Here is a 25,590-nt window from a genome sequence, read left to right as displayed (position 1 = left end):
CAGCAGTCTCATGTGGACCCTAGTCCATTGGCACCACTTCCAAGCTGGCTGCCATCGAGCCCAGCACCTGCAGGAAGTTCCTGGCCCAAGGGCAGTGGAACTGTAGCAAAGGTTCATACCTGGGATTGCAATTTCTGAATCCAGGCTTTAGGAAGGAACTCTCTCCCTAATTTTATGTCAGACCAGACCCCTAAGTAGTCCAAAAGCTGCAACAGATGCAGCTGTCTGTCCACTGTTTCGCCCAAACATCCAGATACAGATGAACCAAGTTTATTTCCTTCCGCAGAGCCACCACTACTACTTCCATCACCTTGGGAAAGGTGCATGGAGCCATTCCCAGACCAAGAGGGGAGCACACAAAACTGATAAAGCTTCCCCAAAGGAAAGCAAAGGAGTCTTTGATGCCCCTGCTAGACCAGATTATAGAGGTAAGCCTCTGTCATATCCAAAGAAGTGAGGAATTCTTCTGACCTTGCCACCACAATGACCGACCATCATTTCCGTGCAAAAAGAGGGCACTTTGAGAGACAGATTCACCCCCTTCAAATCCAAGATGGGTTTGAATACCTTCCGGTGCCCAACTCCTTTTGTGGAACAGGAAGCACCACCTTGCCCAACGTGGAGACTCCACAAAGGCATCCGACAGGTTGCAAGCTATCTCTAATACCCACTGATTGTCAATAATCTGGGTCTACCTCTGATAAAACTCTCACTCCTACAGCCACTGGAGGCTGGACTCCCAACAGTTTCATTGGAAACAATGCTCCCATATTGACCACCATGAAAGGACTGAGTTCTCTGAAAAACCTACTGTGCTGACCTCCACTGATCTTCTAGGCCTATTCCTTTGAAACTCTGACCTCTACCTGTTGTCTTAGGCCTATCCTCTAGCAGTCTGGGTGCCTTCGTCTCACCTAGACTCTTGACCAGCTCATCCAGGTCATCACCAAACAGAGACCCCTTAAAGGGGAACTTATCAAGGTTTGACTTAGAGGCCACATCTACTGACTAGCCACGCAACCACAAGGACCTGGCCACCACACTGAGAGCCATGGACTCTGCTGACACTCTAAGAAGGTCATACAAGGCATCAAACAAGGAGGACCCTATCTCAAGTTTCGCCACCTCTTGGTCCAACAATGCCATATCGTCCCTAGACCTATCCAATATCCACTCAGACTATCACACAAGTTCTCACCATGTGGCCCCACTGCATGTAACTACCTTCACTGCCAATGCAGCCACATCAAAATTCAGTTTCAGTGAGACCTCCATTCTGTGGATCTAAGGATCCTTCAAAGCCGTACCACCATCCCCCAGAACCATATTCCTATCAGTAACTGTCGACACCATAGCGTCCACTACTGTGGGACATAATAACACTCTGTCCTTCTACAGAATACAGTACAACTGGACAATGGAGCTTGCCACTCACAAGGGGGCATCCAGGCAATTCCACTGTGCCTGGATAACATCCCTGACGTCTTGCTGCATAGGAAAAGAATGTGAGGCCTTCCTCATCCCCTTGAGCAATGGGTCCACTGTGTGGACTGGATTTAGGGTCCTCCTTAAACTTCAACAGCGCTGATACCTGGCTGATGAGCTCCTGTAACTCTTCCCTGTGGAAGACCCTCACCACAGAAGAATCCTCCCCAGAAGACTTTACCTCCTTCCAGGCATCCTCCTCCACATCCTGGCTGTTCAACAGTTCCTTGTCCTCTTCTGCAAAATCATTCTGTGAAAGAGGGGAATCTGTGTCTACAAAGACTTCCTTCTCCCAATCAGCCTCTGCTGTTTGTCGGGAGGTAGTGGTTCCTGCGGTCCCCCTGGTGCCTTGCTCAGCCTGACTCCTGCCTGACACATGCAAAATGCTTGACACATAGAATAAGTTCTGCGGAAAAATCCACTCCGGAGTCTTTCAGGGCTTGACCACCTTCAATTTGATTTGGCAGCACCGACATGGGCTCCAGCTGTGGAAACTGTTCTATTCCTGATGCTGGAACTAACATGGTGGCGGTTCTTGCCTAAGATCGGATCGCTGACACCTGCATGCTCGAACTGCTAGCCTTCACCATGTTCCTGCCGGTTATAGCTACTTACCCAATACCAGCCCTCCACCCCCACAGGTAATGCGATTCCTACCAATTCTACACTGCACCGCACGCAGGCTGAGCACTTCTTCAGTCTTTCTTTATTTCTTTCTTTTTTTTTACATCCAGAATTTAATTTTTATTTCCATCTTCCAAAATTCCAGACAGCAGATGTACAGATCAGCAGGACCCAAAGCAGTCCAAAACAAGTAGTCAGAAACAACACAGTTTATACCTAGTTGTTCAGCCACCTGTAGGATTCACCTTTGGGTTTAAACAGCAAACCATGTGTATGTAAGGTCTAGATCAAAGTTTAAAGCAAATGCCCATATGTAATACGTGGTCGCAATAATGAAACGGTGATGGAATATTCACATAGCAGGCAGACTGAGCCAACAGATTTATGTTCCACTGAACATAATTAACTTTGTATGAACTTGGCAGTCAATAGTGTGCTGAACTGGACAACGTTGGCACATTTAGGCTGAGTCTAGACTTCTGCATTAAGGTAGAGCTCTGTCCTCATTATTCAATATCTGTCTTTTAAATAATAGTAACAAAAATATCAAGTGCATTTTTTTTTTACAAGAAATGTTTATTAAAGTTTTGAAAACAGTAACATCAGTACAGAGATATCAAACAATTGGCATCCTTTCAAGATCCCTCTTCAAACCAAACTCAGTACTAGACAGTTAAGATTTCCCCTGAACCCCCCCCCCACCCCCGTCCCCTTTAAACCATACACAATAAACGATCCAGATGAATCCACTCATCCGCATTAGGATCAAACCTCCCCAATCGGCGATCCATCAGTACTTCTTCAGTCTTTCAGCATTCATTGTGATTGCTCACCCACTATGGCTAAGGATCCTGACAATTGGCCTAACTCCCCACAGCCACCCCAAACTACCCTGGAAGCGAAAGGAAGCAAGCTAAACTGCTACAGCCCAAGGGGACACAGGCTAACCAACTTGTTCTCTCTTTTTTCTTTTCCCCCCAATTCAAGCAGACAGGCTGGCTGTCTGCTGCTAGGCTGAGTAGAATAGCCAAGGCAAGCACCAAACTGTCCCGAAGGGTGAGGGACCCAGCCACCCAGGTGTGACACTGCTGCAGTGCAAGGGATTCCCAAGGGCCTTGGCCCCTGTTCAGCGCACGGCCACCCTTAAGAAGGAATAATGCAAAATATAGCGGAAAACCTTTTTTCTTTTTTGTCTCTTTTTCTTTTTTTTTTTTTTTAAACAGACCCCAGAAGACCTAATCCAATACCTGACCAGGACTGCACAGACTAAGCATGTCCACCACTTGCTGGAGACTGAGAACTACTCTGTGGCTTGCACAGCATGGTTATAAGTGAACTTAGAAGTCAGTTGTTCTCGGTCTCCACCTGCTGGTTGGAGTGCATAATCCGTTTGTCTTCCAGTCTGAAAAGACGTTAACAAAACACCCTTTGTAAATCAGGCCATATCAGAGCAATGATAGACCTCAGGGAACAGCTCTTCAACTTTATTGGGGACAGTGCTGTTACACACAGATAAAATTTGTGAAGGTATGCGATGACCCCATCTATGTTAAATGCCTTGACTATGACCTCTGGCAACAAACTTTTTTTCCATTGATCTTATTGCAGCAACAATCTTGAACCACTTTCCTCTTTAGGTATCATTTCTTGTTAATCTTGTTTTTATCTGAAATCCTGTAGGATGGAACTCCCACTTCCAAAACATTTGAACATGTAACCAGCGAAATTGGTGCAGAAGAGGCAGAGGAGGTTGGAGTTGAGCACTTGTTACGGTAATGAAGACCTTTTCTTGTGTAGCAATTTGAGCCGTTCCTGAATTTTTACTTTAAGCAAAATTAGGGTACCTGGTCGAAATAGCCCCGACCAAAACAAAAACATTTGAGTCCCCTTTGCCATTCCAGTTTGAATGCTCACTGTCCAGTTTGTCTCCCTCTTTCTTGCCTGCCTGGCACCGTAAACTCCTCCACAAGCGATCCTCCAATATTCCTGTGGGCTGCCAGCAAGAAAAATGAGCTGCTTTTGGCCAGCCCTGGAAGCGTTCCCTCTGTTGTGTCCCGCCTTGTCTGACACAACTTCTATGTCTGCGTAGGCAGGACACAACAGAAAAGCACACTTCCTCCACGACCCTCCAGACCGGTCAAGACGCATGGTTATGTCCTCCTACCAGCAGAGGGAGACTGAGAAACACTGAACTTTTGAATACTGTATATATAACCTGTGCAGTACATTCACTAGCCAGTATTTTCTCAGTCTCAGCAGAGGTAGATGGACAGCCTGTGCAGTCTTCAATAGTCTGGTGAGGTAGTTTGAATTTATAGTTAAGGGGGTTTCTCCTCTTATTTCCTTATTTGTTGGTTGGGAGTATTCCCTGTACGTGGTAAAAAAAAAAAAAAAAAAAAGTGCTTCGGGGCCCTGGGTCCGGTGGGGCCCAGTTTTCCCCCCTGGGGTGTCACACCTGTTTTCAGGTCCCTCCCCCTCTGCTGCTCTCTTTGGAGACGCTGGCAGCTTGTGCCTCGGCTGCTTTCTCTGATTGTAGCCTTGAGAGCCCCCACTTTTCAGCTGCCAAAAAGAAATTGGTAATATTTCTTTAAGAGCCGTCTGCAGTTTTGTGGGTAATATCCCTTTAAGAGTCGTCTGCAGTTTTCTTTACATAGGAACGGACGCAGGCCCGTTCCTATTACTGGCGAAAGAGAGAGAGAGCAGGGAGGATAATTGTTGTGGGAGAAAGCGGTGAAACAGAGGGTTTGCGCCGGTCAGGGCTTTGAAGTTATGGCGGGCAAACTTCTTCGCTGTCGCGCGTGCTCGCGTCGGGGTATAGAGGCGCCGGGAGGGCAGTGCCGGCTGTGCGGCGATCCGAAGCAGGTCGCGCCGGTGGCGGCACCCCCGGTGCTAATAGCGGAGGCCCCAGCTAGTTCGGGGGTGTCGGGAGTAGCAGCAACGTCGGCAGGGCCGTTTTCAACGAATTTAGTTTTGGCGGGAACGGCCGCCATTTTGAATTCCGCGCGTCCCGTGGAATCAGCTGTTTGTGGCCCGGCTGCTCCCGGATCGGCCCCGAAGGTGGCTCCGGAGGGTCCAGGAGGCGTTGGCTTTCCTCCGGATTTTGTATGGACCCTGTTTCAAGCCTGGAAGGCGGGACCCCCACCTTTGGGGGAGGGGGCTAGTGCGACCCCGGCTAAGAGGCCTCGTTTTGAGTGGGACGACGAGGAGGGATTCTCCCCTGTAGGATCTGAAGGGGCCTTGAGTGATAGCGCGGATCCTGAGGGGTTTGAGGGTCCTCAAGAGCCGGAATTGGTGGTCCCTGGGGAGGATCCTTCTGTAGTGAGAATTTTTCACAGGGAGGAGCTTGCGGAGCTCATTGAGCAGGTTTCTTCCACCCTTAAGTTCGAACAGCCAGAGGCGGTTTTGGGGGAAGCTAGGCAGGTGGATCCCTTGGTTAAGGGGATCCAGCGGCAGGCTCGGTCTTTTCCCATGAATAAGGACATCCGGGATATGGTAGTTCAAGAGTGGCTTTCGCCGGATTCTCCCTGTAAAGTGTCTAAAGCGATGTCTAGGCTGTACCCGCTCCCACAGGAAGATAGAGATTCCTTTAAGGCCCCCACAGTGGATGCGGTGGTGACAGCAGTCACCAAAGCCACGGCTATACCGGTGGACGGGGGGACTGCTCTCCGGGATCCCCAGGATAGGAGACTTGAGGCCTTCCTCAAGCGGAGTTTTGATTTGTCGGCCCTGGCCCTGCAGGCCTCGATTTGTGGGGGGCTGGTTGCGAGGACGTGTTTCAGCTGGGCTGAGAAACTCCTTGATGACTCGGTGGAGGTTGGGACCTCCGGGGTACAGGAATTAGCCAAATTGGAAATGGGATCCTCCTTTTTGTCTGATGCGCTTTATGATTTGCTCCGTGCTTCGGCCAAAAATATGGCTATGCTGGTGGGGGCACGTAGGGCGCTGTGGTTGCGAGGTTGGGTCGCAGACGCGGCCTCCAAAGCTAAGCTTTGTTCTCTTCCGTTTAAGGGGTCCATGCTCTTTGGTGAGGATTTGGATAAGTTGGTAAAAGGTCTCAGCGATGCCAAGGCCCCTCGTCTTCCGGATTTTCGTCCTAAGGCGGCGTTCAGGGGTACTTCCTCCCGAGGTCGGTTTAAGGAGGCTCGCCGGTATAGGCCCGGGAGGCCTAGTGGGGCCTTTAGAGGTCGGTTTTTCCAGCGAACACAGTCCTTTCGGGGGAATCGGCGCGGAGGCCGTGATTTCTCCGCGGGAGGACAGGGAGGACAGGTTTCGGGGCGTAATTCACAATGAAGGTGTGCGGGTCCAGGCCCTGGTTCGGGTAGGGGCTCGGCTGAGTCAGTTTTACCAGGACTGGGCCCAAATCACATCGGATCAGTGGGTTCTCGAAGTGGTGCGAGACGGGTACGCGCTGGAGTTCGACGGCTCGCCTCCCGAAAGATTCCTGGAGTCCCCTTGTCTTTCCAGACTCAAACGGGCGGCGGTGCGAGACACGTTGGCGCGGCTGATCAGTCTGGGGGCGGTGGTACCTGTTCCCGCCGCTCAGCGCCGCTTGGGCTGCTATTCAATCTACTTTGTGGTCCCAAAGAAGGAGGATGCCTTTCGACCTATTCTAGATCTGAAGGCAGTCAATGCAGCCCTCAGAGTTCCCACTTTCCGCATGGAGACATTGAGGTCGGTCATTGTCGCGGTGCGGGAAGGGGAGTTTCTCACGTCTTTGGATCTGACAGAGGCTTATCTGCACATCCCCATTCGGGCCGCTCATCAGCGATTTCTGCGTTTTGCGGTTTTGGGGAAGCATTTTCAGTCTTGTGCTCTGCCTTTCGGATTAGCAACGGCTCCGCGAACGTTTTCCAAGATCATGGTGGTAGTGGCGGCGGCCTTGCGAAAGCAGGGGGTTCTGGTGCACCCGTATCTGGACGACTGGTTGATTCGGGCAAAGTCCCAGTCGGAGAGCGAGGAGTCGACTGCTCGAGTGGTGCACTTTCTTCAGTCTCTGGGCTGGGTAGTGAACTTTGGCAAGAGTCACCTGGTGCCGTCGCAGTCGCTGGAGTACCTGGGGGTTCTATTCGATACCAGGAACGGTCGGGTCTTTCTGCCAGGCCCCCGGATTCGCAAGTTGCAGAGTCAGATTCGGCTATTTCTGTCGGAGGCGGCTCCGACGGCCCGGGAATACCTGCAAGTCCTGGGGTTAATGGCGGCCACCATAGAGGTAGTTCCGTGGGCCCGGGCGCATATGCGGCAGTTGCAGTCAGCTCTTCTCAGTCGGTGGGCGCCTCTGTCGCAGGAGTTGGATGTACGCCTTCAGCTACCGGTTTCCCCACGCCTCAGTCTCCAGTGGTGGCTAGACCCAGGCAATCTGGAGAAGGGAATGCCGTTGGAGGCTCCGCAGTGGGTGGTTCTCGTCACAGACGCCAGTCTTCAGGGCTGGGGAGCTCATTGTCTCGGTCAGGTAGCTCAAGGACGCTGGTCTCAGGTAGAAGCTCAGTGGTCCATCAATCGTTTGGAAACCCGGGCCATTCGACTAGCGCTTCTGGCGTTTCAGAGTGTGCTGGGGCAGAAAGCAGTCCGGGTGTTTTGCGACAACGCCACTGCCGTGGCTTATGTCAACCGTCAGGGGGGCACAAAGAGTCAGGCGGTCGCGGAGGAGGCGGCGCTGTTGTGTCAATGGGCGGAGGTTCATCTTCTGGCGCTCTCCGCGGCACATGTGGCTGGAGTAGACAACGTGGAGGCAGATTACCTAAGCAGGCATGCTCTAGACCCCGGAGAGTGGTCGCTTCGTCGGTCGGTGTTCAATCGCATTGTGTCGGTCTGGGGTCTTCCCGTGATGGATCTCATGGCAACAGCCCGCAATACTCAGGTTCAGAGGTTTTTCAGTCGCCGGAGAGATCCTCGAGCGGAATGCATAGATGCGCTTCTAATGCCGTGGCCGCAGGAGTTGCTGTATGTGTTTCCCCCATGGCCGTTGGTCGGTCGGGTGGTTCAGCGCATCGCTCGACACCCCGGACAAGTGATTCTGTTAGCCCCGAATTGGCTGCGTCGGCCGTGGTACGGAGATCTGGTGCGGTTGGCGATAGCGGATCCTCTGCCGTTGTCAGGTTCAGGGGTGTTGTGTCAGGGACCGATAGTTATGCCAGATCCGGATCGGTTCTCGCTTACGGCCTGGCTCTTGAGAGGCACAGGTTAAGGAGGAAAGGTTTTTCGGCCAGAGTTATCGATACGATGTTGAGTTCGCGTAAGCGGTCCACTTCGTTGGCGTATGTCCGGGTCTGGCGAGTTTTTGAGCATTGGTGTGCATGTAGGCAGGTTCTGCCCTTTCGGGCTTCGGTGACAGATGTCTTGGAGTTTTTACAGGATGGTATGGACAGGGGTTTGGCCTTGTCTTCTTTGAAGGTGCAGGTAGCGGCTTTGTCGTGTTTCCGTGGGAAGCTCCAGGGAAAGTCGTTAGCTTCTAGTCCTGATGTGGTTCGATTTTTGAAGGGTGTTAAGTTACTGCGCCCGCCACGGCGGCGGATGGTGCCTTCGTGGGATTTGAATCTCGTTTTGGATACTTTGGTGAGGCCGCCGTTTGAGCCTTTGGTTTCTGTTTCAGATAAGGATCTGTCCCTAAAGACGGTGTTCTTGGTGGCTATTACTTCAGCTCGGCGAGTGTCAGAACTTCAGGCTTTGTCTTGTAGAGAGCCCTTTTTGTCCTTTTCCAAGGAAAAGGTTTCGTTGCGCCCGGTGCCGTCCTTTGTGCCCAAGGTGGTCTCAGAGTTTCATGTGAATCAAGTGATTTCCTTGCCAGTTTTGGGTGACTTGGCCGGGGATGCAGAGCAGCGTCGACTGGCCAAGTTAGATGTGCGAAGAGTCTTGCGCTGTTACATTTCCAGAACTCGTCACTATAGGCTTTCTGATCGTTTGTTCATTCTCCATGGTGGGGCAAGGAAGCGCGCGGCAGCTTCCAAAGCTACGATAGCTAGATGGTTGAAGGAGTCAATTGCGTCGGCGTATTTGCTGAAGGGCCGCGTGGTCCCTAAGGAATTTTCGGCTCATTCTACCAGGAGTATGGCGGCCTCCTGGGCGGAGAGTAGTTTGATTCCTCCGGTAGATATTTGTCGAGCGGCGGTTTGGTCGTCTTTGCATTCCTTTGTTAAACATTACAGGATTGATGTGCATGCCAAGGAAGAGGCAGGGTTTGGGGCTGCGGTGTTGACCTCGGGCCTACGGGGTTCCCGCCCTTAAGATATTACTGCTTGGGTACGTCCCATGCGTCTTGACCGGTCTGGAGGGTCGTGGAGGAAGGTGAAATTACATCTTACCTGCTAATTTTCTTTCCTCTAGACCCTCCAGACCGGTCAAGGCCCGCCCTGTCTGTACTGTAGGCCAAGAGGTCTGTAGTCTGTTGTTCTATCTTGGCAGCTGTTGAGTGTGATTTCTATGGTTTCAGACTTGGTTTGTATAAGTCTGGTCAGGTGTGACCGTGTTTGTTCGTCCACCTGTGGAAGCACACACTATCTGAAGGACACAATGAAGGATATGAAGAAAGTGTCCAATTGACAATTACCACGTACGGGGTTATTAGTTCTAGTTGGTGTTTTTGTTTTCTCTGCTTTGTCAGGGTTATACTGGCTAGTGAATGTACTGCACAGGTTATATATACAGTATTCAAAAGTTCAGTGTTTCTCAGTCTCCCTCTGCTGGTAGGAGGACATAACCATGCGTCTTGACCGGTCTGGAGGGTCTAGAGGAAAGAAAATTAGCAGGTAAGATGTAATTTCACCTTCTGGGGCTGGCTGACACTACCGGCAGCCCACAGGAGCATTTGAGGATCACTTGGGGGGGGGGGGCAAGAGAGAGAGCGGACTGTGCAGGGCAGGTGGGAGGAAGAGGGAGACATGCTAGACTATGTGGGAAGGAAGGGTAAGAGATGCATTTCCAGACCATGGGAAGGGAGAGAGATGCCAGAATGCAGGGAAGGGGGTAATAGTAGTAGTACACAGATGACGGAACATGGGGGTGGGGAGAGAAAGATGCGTCACTGGAGAGAGAGTTGAAGGAAGAGAGAACTCAGATGAGGGAGTGGGGAGAAGAGATGCTGGACCCCCAGATGAAGGGAGACAGAGGTTTGTTTATTTTTTGTCAAGGGGCTATTCTTTCTGGGCTGTTACGTTAGGGTGCCCAGAATTAGATATACTCGAGAAGTTTTGACTTGACTTAAGCTGTGATGAAGCTTATAGTACAAGCAGAAATGTTCACTCAGATTCAGTGGGAGCTTTGTGTACATTTTATATACATTTGGCTGCAGTAATATTAAACTTCACAGTTCCTTTGGGGCGTAGGTGACCACAGGGAATTGGTCCCCTTATAATAAACAGTGCACACCACGCACGTTTCAAGGAAGTTTAATCTTCACTAATCTTATATACAAAACGATGGGGGGAGTTGTCTTCTCGCAGCCCTTTGTAGAAAAGACATGTAATTGCTAGGCAAGAGCACTGGCAAGGAACAGCTGGAGTTTCCAAGTTTAATATTTGCTACACTGCCCACGAGGGCCAGCTGAGCAGTTTACAAAATTAACATAAAACAAAAATAGACTATCGTTACAAGCACTTGAAGGATGAAAGGAAAGGAACTACATCCATTGATGTAAAGGGCAGAAAGACATAAGATGTGTTACAGGCTAGTGAATACTCAGACACAGAGATCACGGCCAGTTGGAAACTTGGGAGATGAACAAGGAACACGAGAATTGCAGGTAAAGATTCTGTGCTGGTCCAGGCCAGAAGTAAAGCTTATAAAGCCCTGCTCTCCAGGTCGAACCCAGCCAGGGTCAGTCAGACAAGGTCAGGGTTCTCAACCTAGTCCTTCAGACGCACCTACCTAGCCAGTCAGGTTTCAGGATATCCAGAGTGAATATGAATGCGGGAGATTTGCCTGCATTACTTCCATTCTGTACAAATCTATCTCATGCTTATTCATTGTGGGTAGGTGCGTCTCGAGGACAAGACAGGTGGAGGCCCAGGACCAGAACTAAGAGGGCAGCCCTGACCCATGAAGAAACGCAAAGGATGGAGGGAGACAGTTCCTCCTAAAGGCAACACCTCTAATGCCCAGCACTGCACTGGTTAATCTAAGTGGCCTGCTGGCCCTGACGTGAGAGATGGTTGCACAGACAACAAGCTTCACTTGGAGTAATGAAATGGAAATTTAGAAGGAATGGGGGAAAATGATTGCAGGGGGTTATGGAAAGTAAAAGTGAAGATGGGCGTCAGTCTACTTTGCTAGTGCTATGAAGTAAGTTTTAGTTTTTTGATAATAGTTTGGACTGGTTTACTGGCTAAACAGAATATATAAGTGTATAAATTAAGTGGTCTCCCATGTATTTTGTAAAAATGGACTGTTCCGGATAGACCTGAATTTTGGCACTGGCGCAATCAGGTACATCAACTGATGACTTGGGAGGCGCAAGAGGCCAGGGGTTCCTTTAAGCGGAAATCACGTTTTTTAAAGACATGGAGTCCCTTTATAGCCAAACTCACGCAAAGAGGAAGAAGTCTCATCCTTAACAAACTATGATTGAGAACCTGGAGACTCCATTGATGCCTTTAGACAGATCATAGGGAGGGGGGATGGGGGGGTGGGGGAAAAGGGAGGGATGAAAAGACTATGTAAAAGTTTGATGTTACTTTAACAAAAGGTTTTGTTATTGACTTTAGAGATATCATTTTGGTGATTGTAATTGATGCTTAAATGCTGTGGATGTGACATCAATAAAAAAATTAAACCATAAGTGGTCTCCCATACAGCACACCACTGAAAGAGGGACACCTGGACCAGATGGGGATCACCTCTTCCTGCCCCCCAGGGGTATGTGAGGTGCAATTTAGCCTGGCACCAGTCCTGGCTGGATCGACTGGAGGTTGGAGAAACACCCTCTAGTGCATTCTGGGAAAGATATGCCTGCATCCCAACAGTAACTTTAAATAGATTGCCTGTAGCTTGATGTATGTGTGTAAATGTGTGCTGTTACACTGTACACATACTTTATCTATATACAGGGTGAGCAATTTTTCAGAAACCTATTCCTCATTTCTCCAGACCAGCCCAGATGCCTTGGTTTATGCTCCTCTAACAGCAAATGGAGACAAAACTGGTCTGACATCACCTTTTTATAGGAACCTGTGCAGACCTTAGACATTCAATATTTCTCTGTCTCCAGCAGATGGCACAAGTAGCATTATCTATGCAGTGAGCAGGCAGGCTGGCCAGATCAGAGGTCTAAGAATGTCTGGAAGGCACAGGGTGATCCAAATGGTCTCATTTGACATCAGATTTGGGGCCCTGGGGCTAAAGGGAAGGGTCTAGGTGATGACCCCTCTCCTTTCCTAGGAAAGTTTATGTAATGATTTTATTTTCAATTCTCCTGTCTTTGAAGGGAGGCTGAGGACCTAGGGGCTATAATCTGGCTATAAATTTTTTTAATAAGGAGAGAAAAATGACACACCTGGGGAGAATTGACTTTGAGGGAGGAACCTGCTGTGGCTGGCTGGGGTAAGTTTAGGTGGGTTGCAGGAGCGTGCTCTTTCCTGTAGACTGCAGATGAGTTGACTCAGGGCTGTAGGATGCAGGCTGAGTATAGCAGGCACTGCATGGCTTGTGGAAGTCTCAGCGCAGTTGGGCTTTGCCATGGATGTTGGAAACAGGCCTGGGGAGGACAATCTCAGGAGCCAGAAATAGCAGACTGCTGGCAAGAACGGGCAACATATTTTGGGGTGGGTAACCACTTGGCTGCAGACATGAATGGTGGGGCCGCTTCCTCTCATTGGAATTACTTATCTGCTTGCTTCCACCCAAGATGAAGGAAGACCTTTATTACTAGAGCCCCCGGTTTCCTCGCACATGTCCTCTTTTTTCAGCGGACTGTTCCGGGCAGTTATTCTAATCCGGGGGGGGGGGGGGGGGGTTGTGACCATTTGTCCAGGTTTTTAAAAATATTCCCATCGTTCCCAACAGCGACATAGCCACAGGCCCACCCACTTTGGGCTCAGCATAATCCACCCCTGAAGTCTGGCGTGTTTCCCTCTTCTCCTCCTCCCGGCAAACTGGCACCTCCTTACTAGTCTCCCCACCCCCCAAGTGGTCCTCCAATCTTCCAATACTTTACCAGCAGTGACAGTGATTTGAGGCACCCACTGCCAGCTGGCTCCTAAAGTCTTCTCTCTACCGTTTCCCACCTCCAGTGATGCAGTTTCATGTTCTCGTGTAGGCAGGATGCAGTACAGAGGACTTCAGGAGAGTGGCTGACAGTGGATTGCCTCAGTTACTGTCACTACCAGCAATGTATGTGAGGATTGGAGAACCTCTATGGGGAGGGGGGATAGAGAGAAATAGGGAAAGATGCTGCTTCCGCATGGGGAGGGGGGGGGGGGAAGGAAGGAAACAGATTTCTGAATACAGGGGTGGCATCTGGCAGGGAGATCAGATGAGAGGATGGGAGAGTAGAGTGAACAGATCGGATGAGGAAATGGGGAAGAGAGGAGGAGAGATGCAAAATAAGAGAGAGAACGATGCTGGGAAGAGGGTCAGAGAAAGATAGAGAGAGGGACAAAGAGATGCTGGGTTGTGGGGAGGGAGTAGGGGAGAGATGCTGGCCCTGGTGCAGGAGAAAGGGAAGAGAAGGCGTTAGGAGGAGGGACAGAGACACACGGGGTGATGGGGGACAAAGAGTGCAGATGCTGATCTTAGGGGAGGGATAGGGACAGAAACACAGAGGAGAATGATGGTGGACATGGACAGAGAAGAAATGTCAAATGGAGCAAAAACCCTGGAAAGGGTAGAAGATAGATGGGACTCAGGGGCTGGGAGATCAGAACAGAAGCTGGATGGGACTCGGGTACATTTACTGGAACAACAGAAATAACTGGGATTTGGTGAATGAGTGGGAGAATATTTTGGTGGGGGGGGAGCAGGGAAAGTGGAATAGTGATGACCTGGCAGTTGGTAGGTAAGAGTGGGGGGTGTGTGGATGGGTTGGGTCGGGAGAATGAGTGAGGGTGTGAAATGAGCAAGAGAGGGGGATGAAGCTTGAGGAAGTGGTTTAGTGAGGGTAGAAATGGTCACACCTCTCTCTATACAGCCTAACAACCTTCTAGCTACGGCCACCGCCTTGTCACACTGTTTCGTCGCCTTCAGATCCTCAGATACTTTCACCCCAAGATCCCTCTCCCCGCTTAACACATACGTCTCCCGAGGATTTCTGTTCCCTAAGTGCATCACTTTGCATTTCTTCGCATTGAATTTTAATTGCCAAACCTTGGACCATTCTTCTAGCTTCCTCAGATCCTTTTTCATGTTCACTCTGTTACAAATCTTAGTATCATCCGCAAATAGGCAAACTTTATCTTCTAACCCTTCGGCAATGTCACTCAGATTGTAGCCATTGGTCATTCTTCGGTGGCTCAGAGGATTACGGGAACCATTGTGCCTTACAGATTTATTTATTCATGACATTTATACTCCACATTAGCCCAAAATAGACTCAAGTTCAATGTGGCTTACAAACAAACAATAAAGTGAATAAAACATAATAATGTACAGAATATAACACAAATTACAATAAGTTCAAGAAGCAATCAATACATGTGCAGTGAGTAACCAGGGATTTAAATTATCTCAAGGACAAACAAACAATTAAGGATGGATAGGTGATCACATACATTCTGCTCTAGGGTTCAGACATAGTAACATAGTAAATGTTGGCAGAAAAAGACATGCTTGGTCCATCCAGTCTGCCCAACAAATCTGGCACTCGAAATAGCTTCCACTTATGATTAAACACTCGTATACTTGATTTCTGTCCATGACAATTTTGGGACACAGACAGTAGAAGTCTTCCCGACAAGGCGGTGGCCGTAGCTAGAAGGTTGTTAGGCTGTATAAAGAGAGGTGTGACTAGCAGAAGAAAGGGGGTGTTGATGCCCCTGTATAAGTCATTGGTGAGGCCCCACCTGGAGTATTGTGTTCAGTTTTGGAGGCCGTATCTTGTTAAGGATGTAAAAAGAATTGAAGCGGTGCAAAGAAGAGCTACGAGAATGGTATGGGATTTGCGTTACAAGACGTATGAGGAGAGACTTGCTGAACTAAACATGTATACTCTGGAGGAAAGGAGAAACAGGAGTGATATGATACAGACGTTCAAATATTTGAAAGGTATTAATCCGCAAACGAACCTTTTCCGGAGATGGGAAGGTGGTAGAACGAGAGGACATGAAATGAGATTGAAGGGGGGCAGACTCAAGAAAAATGTCAGGAAGTATTTCTTCACGGAGAGAGTAGTGGATGCTTGGAATGCCCTCCCGCGGGAGGTGGTGGAAATGAAAACGGTAACGGAATTCAGCATAAAGGAATCCTGTGCCGAAGGAATGGATCCTCAGGAGCTTAGTCAAGATCGGGAGGCGGGGCTGGTGGTTGGGAGGCGGGGATAGGGCTGGGCAGACTTGTACGGTCTGTGCCAGAGCCGGTGGTTGGGAGGCAGGGCTGGTGGTGGGGAGGTGAGGATAGTGCTGGGCAGACTTATACAGTCTGTGCCCTGAAGAGCACAGGTACAAATCAAAGTAGGGTATACACAAAAAGCAGCAAATATGAGTTATCTTGTTGGGCAGACTGGATGGACCGTGCAGGTCTTTTTCTGCCGTCATCTACTATGTTACTATGACACTGTAGGCAAGTGATCTGCAAGATCCAATATGACACGGATGAAATGAAGATTAGCCCTTGAGATACTTTATTCACCACAGTATCCAATAAATATCTAAAAGCCCCACATGGCTGTGTTTTGCCCACGTAAGGGCTGCGTCAGGGGCCAGTTAAATCAAGCAGTGTATTGAAGTGGTGTCACCTACTCTGGCAGAGCATTATAGTACACTGCTTGGTTTTATTGACCCCTGATGCAGCCTTTACATGGATGAAACACAGCAGTATCAAACTTTTAGATATTTATTGAATACTTTGGTGAATAAAGTATTTTAAGGGCTAATCTTCGTTTGATCTGCTTTTTGTGTGCTTTTAGTGAGATGCAGCCTCCAAAATTGAACAGAGTACTTAAGATGGAGTCTCACCAACAATTCATACAAAGGCATTAGCCTCTCTCTGTGCAGCCTAGCATCCTTCTGGCTACAGCCACTGCCTTGCCACGTTGTTTCTCTGCCTTAAGATCCTCCAACACTATCACCCCAAGGTCCCTCTCCTGGTCTATGTTTATCATCCTCTCACCCTTAGCAAATACAACTCTTTAGCTCATTACTCTGTACTTCTCTGGATTAAATTTTAACTGCCAAACATTAGACCATTATTGTAAGATCACGTCTCATGTTGTCCACTCCCTCCAGGGTGTCCAATCTGTTCTAAATCTTCGTCGTCCACAAAAAAGCAAACTTTCCCTTCTAACCCCCTCTGGCAATGTCTAACACAAATATGTTGAATAGAAGTGGCCCCAATATAGATCCTTGGGACACTCCGCTAATCGCTTTTCTTTTCTCCAAGTGAATTCCATTCACTACCACCATCTGACATCTGTCAAGTCAACCAGTTTCTAATCCAGTTCACCACTTTGGGTCCTAACTTTGACCGGTTCAATTTGTTTACAAGGTGCTTATGAGGAACCATGTCAAAGGCTTTGCTGAAGTCCAAATAGACCACATCTAGTGCATGTCTGAGATCCAGTTCTCTGGTCACCCAGTCAAAGATGTAGGTTGGTTCCACCACAGGATTTTGCCAGGCACCACTTGGGCTTCCCTGTTTTCTGTAACTATTACAGACTGGATTTTCAAGCTCAGGAAGATGCCAGCATCCTGCCCTAAGCATGAGCTGCATCCAAGGCTTGTGGAAATACAATACAGAAGGAGAAATTAGGTCTGTCTTACTAACATTCTCTCCTTGAGTCGATTCAGACCAGTCCAGAACTCCTTCCATAAAAAAAACCTGCGGCCTGAACACTGTATTTCAGTTGGTTTTCTGTCCAGGGCATCTTTCCCCTGCATTATTCTTCCTAGTTTGGTTCTTTTTGCTGGTCTGTCTAATTTGTTGGAGCCTTGGAATTGGGGGGATGATTTGTTTCCAATGTTCAGACCCTCTTGTTCATGTTTACAAAAATGCTGGTGTAGACAGGTCTCTATATAGGGTGACATCAAACTAGTTTTATCTCCATCTGTTGGTAGAGGAGCCTAAACCCACAACAGGACTGACCTGGAAGGATTCAAGGAAATACAATTAGCAGGTAAGATCTAATTTCTCCTTCCTTGTGGAAAGCAATTTTACTCTTGTGGGGCTGTTGTAATAAGGTGTGCACTGAGCTTCGGTGCACACTGGAAAAAGAAAAAAAAATAATGGCATGCAAATTACTGCTGATGGAAGAAATGGTGCACATTAACATGTTAATGTTGTCATCCTTCCTCCCCTCCACACCCCGCCCCCCATGATGGCCCAGTAATACGTGCTTGCAGGAAGATATTCCAGTGGTGTCCTCTTCCTCCTGATGCCATCTCAAAAAATGGTGGAATCTAACCTCTAGCGGTATGTCAAGACACGGGGTCAGTCTGCCAAATAAGGCAAGCACTGATTTGAGAGACTGAACCAGAGTGGAATGTCCTCACATGCGGTAGTGATCAGGACAGTGACATCGGAGGCATTGCTCCTGCCTGCTGACCACGTTAGGTTGGGGGTGGTATTTACACGGGGGAAGGGTTACATTGGACCTACTGAGCCACCAAGGATTTCTGCCAAAACGAGTCATATGAGGTGAAATTGCTGCATTTCATATCAGATGACACTTTGCTCCCATATCATGAGTTAGAGTAAAGATTCAGTGCTATGAGAATTTAAAACAAAAAAACATTGGGAGCAATTTCGGCTACAGCCTGCGATCTGCTTGTCCTTTGCGCTGCTTTTTAGCACACTGGTTTTACTGCTGATTTTTTTTACCGCAAACAGTCTTAACATGACAGACTGGGAGTAAATTACCACACTGAAGGGTATTGCTGCTTATTACTGCCCCCTCAAGGAAGGGAAGTACACTGGCATATTTACAGGCACTTGGTTGGTCCCGGCTTTTCATCTGCTATTTTAGCCTGCTTTTATCGAAGCAGCTATAGCGCTAAGAGCATTTTAACAAATTCGTTTGGCAGGTAAACGCTGTATCCCTTTCCCGTACAGAGGAGTGCTCTAGAGTACCATCATTGACCTCCACACATGGGTCAGCTGGCCTGGCAAGCAAATGCAGCTTTGTCGCTGGACTGGCCCTTTCAAGCTTTGTTTGAATTGTTTTTGTGTTGTTGGGATTGTGTGCTTTCATTTTCACACTTTTTGGTGCCGAGTGGTTTACTATAGCTAATGTTGCATACATTTGCTATTAATCTTTGTACCCAGAAACAATTTCTTGAGGAATAATGTTAGAGATAAATCGTTCTGCTTTCCTTCCCCCCCCCCCCCCCCCCCCCTGTTTTTTGAATATCAAATATTTTTTGCATATTTTGGTTTAAAATTGTTTCCTGCTATGGAATAATAAGCTTAAGCCTTCTGTTTCACAGTGACATTAAAGACACTACAGTGGGGACCTTATCTCAGCGTATCACAAACCAGGTGCATGGCCTGAAGGGACTGAATTCCAAGCTGCTGGAGATCAGGAGTTACCTGGAGAAAGTGGCCATGGGCAAGCTGCCAATCAACCACCAGATCATCTACCAGCTTCAGGATGTCTTTAATCTGCTCCCCGATGTCAACCTGCAGGAGTTCGTCAAAGCCTTCTACCTGAAGACCAATGACCAGATGGTGGTGGTGTACCTGGCATCACTTATCCGCTCTGTGGTTGCCTTACACAACCTGATCAACAACAAGATTGCCAACCGAGATGCGGAGAAGAAAGAGGGGCAGGAAAAGGAGGAGAGCAAAAAAGATCGAAAAGAGGAAAAGGAGAAAGAGAAGGAAAAGAATGAGGCAAAGAAGGAGGAGAAAAAATGAAAACTTAGCATTTTCTTTGTACATTAAATTCTTGTAAATGTTGCTGCTGGAGGGTTCTTATTGGTCTGTTAAAGTATTTTGTGTTTGGAAGGTCCTCTGCTTGTCTTCTCGCATGGGAGGAGCTCTGATATTATCAGGACATGGAGTCTGGGCTGGCTTGGCCCTTACCTTTTGGAGTGACCGTGGAGCTTCTGGAAGTGTTGACCACCCACATCCCTCTCTCTCTCTCTCTCACCTACAGGTCTTCTTGCAGTGCTCAGGGCAGATTTTCCCGGTGCTCAAAGGAGTGGGAAATGTTTTCTCTGATCAATGCCATTATAGCTTCTCTGCTCTGGCTCCATTTGATTTACCTTCAGAAGTGATAATTAAATAGTTGAGTTTATAATTTCATGTGTTGCTTAAAGTAAGAAGAAATAAGTGTGTGTATTTAAATGTATGGTGTGTCCTGCTTCAACGATGAAAGAACTCGGCCACTTCCATCCTGTTAAATTATTTTGATTCTTAAAAAGGGGCATTTAACATAACCTGATAGGTTGAATGGAGACCAAATGTATGTCCTGTTTCAGGCTCTCAGTGACTGTATCTGACAGGTTGTAAGTGTAGAAACACATGTTCTCACGTAACCAGTACCATAATGCCTTGACCTAGGATAGCAGCAGAGAAACATTACAGCTTGAGACCATAGGCCTAGCCCAGGGGTTCTTGAGGGCCACAAACCAGTTGGATTTTTAACATTTCCACAATTAATATGCAAAGCAATCTTATGCATAGTCATTGTGGAAGACTTGACTGGATTGTGGCTCGTGAGGACTACAGTTGCCTACCCCTGGCCTATCCTCTCCTCGCCCTTAGAGACCTGTGCTTGTCTTATTCTTGTTTTGTTTTCAGATTTTGTCCTTGCCACCTCTACTGGAAGGCTGTTCCCACACATCCACCACCCCTTCTGTGACGAGCGATCTGCTCAGGTTACTTTGAGTCTGCTGTCTTTTTCAGCTGCACTCTGTGATCCCCAATTCCAGCTCTCCTTTCCTGGGTCTCAGGGGCAGGCTATGCAAAAGCCACACTGCTATTTCTGGCCCTTTAGGCTTTGGTAATAGAGTTAAATTAACAGACTGTAAATTCAATGATGAGTAGAAGTCCTATTGCAAACATAATGATCCCACGTAGCTGGCAGCTGTGCTCTAGAGTGCAAAGTACAGCCATCAAAGCCTACAAGCTGCCTTGAATAGACAGTGTTGAGTGGTCAGGTTCTGTGGCTGACAGTTGGGATGTCAACGTAACAACGTAAGCAGAAATAATTGAGCATTGCTTGGTTTCTGTCATCATAAGCTACTATGTAATGTTTGGCATTTAAGACCTAAGCAGAAAATTGGACTGGATAATCTTTAGCATTTGAGAAACTTGTAGGTCTCTTAAAGATTTCCATCAGAGGTTAATTCTTTTAAAAGAAGTCAGTTATAACACCTTTCTGTAGTGGGCAGAGCTTTCCTCCATTTGGGCCTGGAGGCTGCAGAGTTTGCCTGATGGATCTTCTCTAATGTTAAAAGTTGTTCCATCTGTGCAAATTAATCAGAAACAGCTTTTACAATTTTAGTAACCATATAGCTAGGCCTATTTGCAGAAAAGCTTCATGACCTTATGTCTCGCAAACAGGCATGTTACACCCTTAATATAGTCCTAGTTAGGGAAATCTACATCTTGACATGGATAGAGGTGGACAGATTACACTCAGACAATATACTGACTGGAAAGGACTTTAAAAATAAAGTGAGAACTATGTGATCAGTACAGGCTCTTGCACTCTGAGACTGAGTAAAGTTCTCGTAGTTAATGTTAAATGCTTGTCAAAAAATAAAATCCACTGTGTTTTTAAGGCTCACTGCAGCGTAAGCAGGTCGGATTCTAATCTAAGCTCTTGGGCATAATGATGGTTATAACTCAAGACACCCTGCTACAGAAAGGCAGTATTTCAAATCCATGATCTTGTACAGCAGAGAGAGAAACTCCAGGGCTATATGGGATTAAATGCTCTGGTGAATCCCTGGGGGGGCTCAGGACGTTCTTGTCAGAGGCAATGAGAGTGTTGGACAAGAGGCGTAAGGGGATTCCTGTTGGTAGTAGTAAGCAGTCCAGAGCACAGCTTCGTGGCTGTGCTCTGGAAGGCCACTCTTCATTTTGCTCTCTCGACTCATGCCTCTTCCCATCCCCACTCTGGGTCTTCAGCTCTCCAAAAGATATCTGCAGAGAGCTGAGCTTCCGTGGAGGAAACAAAAGGACCCTTCGTCCCTTCACCATTTTCAATCTCTCAGCAATACTGCTCTGATATTAAGAAGGCCCATCATGATTATCTCACAGATCTCATGAACCATGACCCCAATCGACTTAAGCTATTTTCATTGGTTTCAGAATTGCTTTCTGTTCAGGACTTTGCCTCCTTTTTCTCTTCCATTCTCACTTCTATTCGTTCCTTTTCCTCCTCCTCCTCCCCCTCTCCCTCTCTCCTCTTACTATTTTCCTCCTTTGGCATCTCCAGATCCCTCTTCTACCCAATCACCCCCGATTCCTGCTACAGTTTCTACCTTGACTCGTCTTTGGTCCCAGTTCAACATTCCATCATTGTCTCAATTCAACAAGTTTCTACAGGCAGCCAGGAAGACCACCTATTCTTTGGAACCAGTTCCATCGCATTGTTTCCTACTTGATTCCCATGGCCTTAGTCCATTTGCATATACTGCATGTGTACTGGTGTAGTACCTAATATTTAGAAATCAGCTTTGGTACATCTTATCTTCAAAAACCCCTGCCCGTGATCCTTCCCTCCCATCAAATTATCGCCCTGTGTCCAACCTCATTTCTTAGTAAATTATTAGAAAAAAAATCTTTGCCCAATTATCTCAACATATTGAGGCCTCCAACATGCTTCATTCTTTCCAGGTGGGTTTCAGACCTGGACACTCAACAAGAGACTTCTCACCTTTTTATTGGATAGCTTCCTAAAAAAAAGTCCATAAACCATTATTAAGATGGACTTTGGGAAAATCTACTGCTTATTTCTAGGATAAGCAGCATAAAATGTATTGTACTGTTTTGGGATCTTGCCAGGTACTTGTAACCTGGATTGGCCACTGTTGGAAGCAGTATACTACCTCCTATCCCATAACTCTCCAATTTCCTCTGAAGTCTTTCATGAGGTACTTTGTCAAAAAGTCTTATATCATCTGGATAAGATGTTAAAGGGGATGGGATTTAATTTACCGCCTTTAGGTGGTTACAGTCAAAGTGGTTTATATATTTTATGCAGGTAGCTATTTTGTACCTGGGGCAGTGGAGGGTTAAGTGACTCACCCAGGGTAATCAAATCCAGTTCCCCAGGTTCTCAGCTCATTGCACTAAACATTAAGCTATTTCTCCACTCCTACTGCCCTTTCATTTGCTACCCACTGTTAAGAGTTGCTTCTCCTAAGTTCACCTTGTTTGCTCTCTCCTTCCTTACCTTATTGTTGACAATTGCTCTACACTACGCCTTGGTGGCATCTAAATTAGATTATTGCAATATTTATGCCAGTCTCCCATCTATTGCTCTAAAGAAGCTCCAAACTGCAGAACACAGTTGTTTGTATCCTATGACCATGTCTCTCTCCGTCTGAAACAGCATTATGCACAGGGTTCTCTCAATTACTTCTCACTCTGGTACCCCGTCTTCTCTGGCTGGTTTGATTACACCAAACTGCCTTGCTCTTCACTCTGCCTTTTACCTAACGCCATTCCCTTGGAATTCCCTTCCCTCTGAATTCTTCTGAATCCCTCATTTTCTGCTGTTTGAAAGCCGTTTATTTTCCCAAGCATTTCAGGACTCCCTCTGAATCTCCCTGTCTGAAGGTTGTTAGAGATGGGACCTAGCAGACGGAGGGGAGGAGGGTTTCTCTTGATATCTTTTCTATTGATATTGGAGTTCTTTTCTTTTTTCCATTGTTTTGTATTGTACACTGCTTTGATGTGTTGTGCCAAAAGGTGGTATATCAAGAACTGAATAAACATAGAGCAGGTCATCATAACAGATATCTATATGTGAAATTAAAGTAAGCACGGCTACATTGACAAATATAGGCAGATAAAGACCATATGGCCTATCCAGTCTACCCATCCATACCATCTGTTCTCTCTATCACTCCCTTAAAATTTCTGTGTACTTGTCCCAAGCTTTCTTGAATTCAGATACAGTTTTCGGCTGTGCCACCTCCACCAGGAGGCCTTTCCACAAATTCACCACCCTTTCCATGAAGAAGTATTTCCTCTGGTTACTTCTGAGTCTGTCCCCTTTCACCTTCATCCTTGTTCCAGAGCTTCCTTTCAATTGAAAGAGACGCACCTTCTGTGCATTTATGCCGCATAAATATTTAAATGTCTCTATCATATCTCCCCTCTCCCACTTTTCTTTCATAGTATACATAATGAGATCTTTAAATCCTCTCCATACACTTTATGATGAAGACCACTGACCATTTTAAGTAGCTGCCCTCTGGACCAACTCCATCCTGTTTATATTATTATTTATTTATTTATTCAGTCTTGTATCTCACTGTTATCCAAAGTGGCTTACAGTTTACTTTTTAGGTGAGAATATTTTACCATTATGATATGGAGAGGGCATCGGTAGTTTATGTAGTGTTCTGTAGAATTTTCGGAATGGTAGTTTTGAAGAGGTAGGACGATAGTTTATGTAGTTATCTGAAGAGTTTTGATGAGGTAGATTTGTAGAGGTTGGACGTTGATCGAGGTGGGACGATTGTTTCTGTGGTTATCTGAAGAGTTTTGATGTGATTTGTAGAGGTAGAACGTCGATAGCTTATGTAGTTAGTTATAGAATTTTTTGAAGCGAGAGAGGTTTTCATTTCTTCCCTGAATTGAAGATAGTGATGCTTCTTGTGGCTTTTGGTATTGAGTTCCACCATTTGGAACCCAGGCAACTAAATCCTGCTGTGTAGATGGTTTTATATGTTATGTTTCTGCAGTTGGGTAGGTGGAGAAGAAGGTAACGGCTGGTTTCTGGGCTTGAATTTCTCTGGGATAGTTCATTCATGTCTAGCATATATTCAAGTGCCATTCCAAATAGTATTTAAAAAATAAGGGTATTTGCTTTGAAGAGTAGTCTTGCCTTGATTGGCAGCCAGTGCAGTGGAGTTGCTCTTTCATATTTCGGCTTCTTGTTGCCGTGTTTTGGACAGTTTGCAATGATTTTAGTGTTTTCCTTGCACCCTACGTATGCTGCGTTGCAGTAGTCTAGTTGTTACAGTATTATCGATTGTACTATTATCCAGAATGATTGTCTAGGAAAATAGTCTCTTCCTTCTCAGTTTCCATAATGTTTTGAAGCATTTTGATGTTATTGCTGATATTTGACTGTCCAGTGATAGATGTTTATGGAGAATAATTCCTAATACTTTTAGTTATTTCGATTTGCTATGTTTAATGATTGATTGTGAAATTTTGGTAAGATGTGGGGTTGTGTGGGCTGGATAAAACCAGGAGTTTGGTTTTGTGTCTGAGTTTGAAAGTAGTTGCCCAGTTTTCCATGAGGTCCATGCCTTTTTTAATTTTATCCATTATTTCTGTGATACTGTTTTGAAAAGGTGTAGATGGTGACGTCATCTGCATTTTGAAGGTGCGGTCTCCAGAATTGTACTCAATATTCTAAAGGTCTCACCAGTCTCATACAGGGGCATTATCAACATCCTTTTTTCTACTGGCCATTCTGTGCACCCAAGCATCCTTCTAGATTTTACGATCGCCTTTTCTACCTGTTTAGCCGCCTTAAGATCATCGCATATGATCACACCCAAGTCCCACTCCTTGTTTGTGCACAAAAGTTTCTTCACCCCCTAGTCAAAGGCTTTGCTAAAATCTACACCACATCTAGTGCTGACCCTGGTCATCCAGTCAAAGAAATCATATTTGTCTGACAAGACCTGCCTCCATTGGATTCCAGAAACTGTACTGTTCTCTGTTTTAAAAGCATTTCTATGACTTTACTTACCGGGCTGTAGTTCCCAACCTGTTCCTTACTTCCACTTTAGTGGAGAGGACCACATCTGCTCTTCTCCAGTCCTCCGGGACCACTCCCAGACTAGAGAAGCATTGAAAAGGTCTGCCAGTGAAGCCACTAGAACCTCCCTAAGTTCCTTCAGTACCCTCTGATCTATGCTGTACGGCCCCATCGCTTTGTCCACCTTTAGCTAGCTAGCTCATGAATACAGTCCTCTGAAAATCGTTTAGGGACTTCCATCCCTCTATTCCTATTTGTATTTGTCTTCTGCGGTTCTGCGCCTATCCCTTCAGCTGTACACAGAACAGAAATATTTGTTAAGCAATTCTGCCTCCACATGTATCTTAATATTAAACCACACCATCTGGTTCTCACCTCCTATAACAGCAGAAACACTCTCCCCATTCATAAGCACTAAGTCCAGTGGCCCCCATCCCATATAGGTT

The 25,590-nt window shown here is 46.9% G+C and overlaps 1 protein-coding gene across 1 annotated transcript in view; it reads left to right on the top strand.

Annotated features, from left to right (window-relative positions):
• The window catches only part of PSMD7 (proteasome 26S subunit, non-ATPase 7), a 36,252-nt gene extending 16,761 nt beyond the window's left edge, over positions 1-19,491 (top strand). The window contains exons 6-7 of the mRNA XM_030204670.1: positions 3,790-3,881; positions 18,672-19,491. Of these exons, the coding sequence (XP_030060530.1) occupies positions 3,790-3,881; positions 18,672-19,101 (522 nt within the window). The 3' untranslated portion in view covers positions 19,102-19,491. The remainder of the gene's footprint in view (positions 1-3,789; positions 3,882-18,671) is intronic.
• Positions 19,492-25,590: the final 6,099 nt, after the last annotated feature.

The sequence above is a fragment of the Microcaecilia unicolor genome, chromosome 5 (assembly GCF_901765095.1).
Source record: "Microcaecilia unicolor chromosome 5, aMicUni1.1, whole genome shotgun sequence".
In the NCBI taxonomy this organism is placed as follows: Eukaryota; Metazoa; Chordata; class Amphibia; order Gymnophiona; family Siphonopidae; genus Microcaecilia; species Microcaecilia unicolor.
Note: the sequence above shows the minus strand (reverse complement) of the source record. Positions and strands in the feature narration are given on the sequence as shown.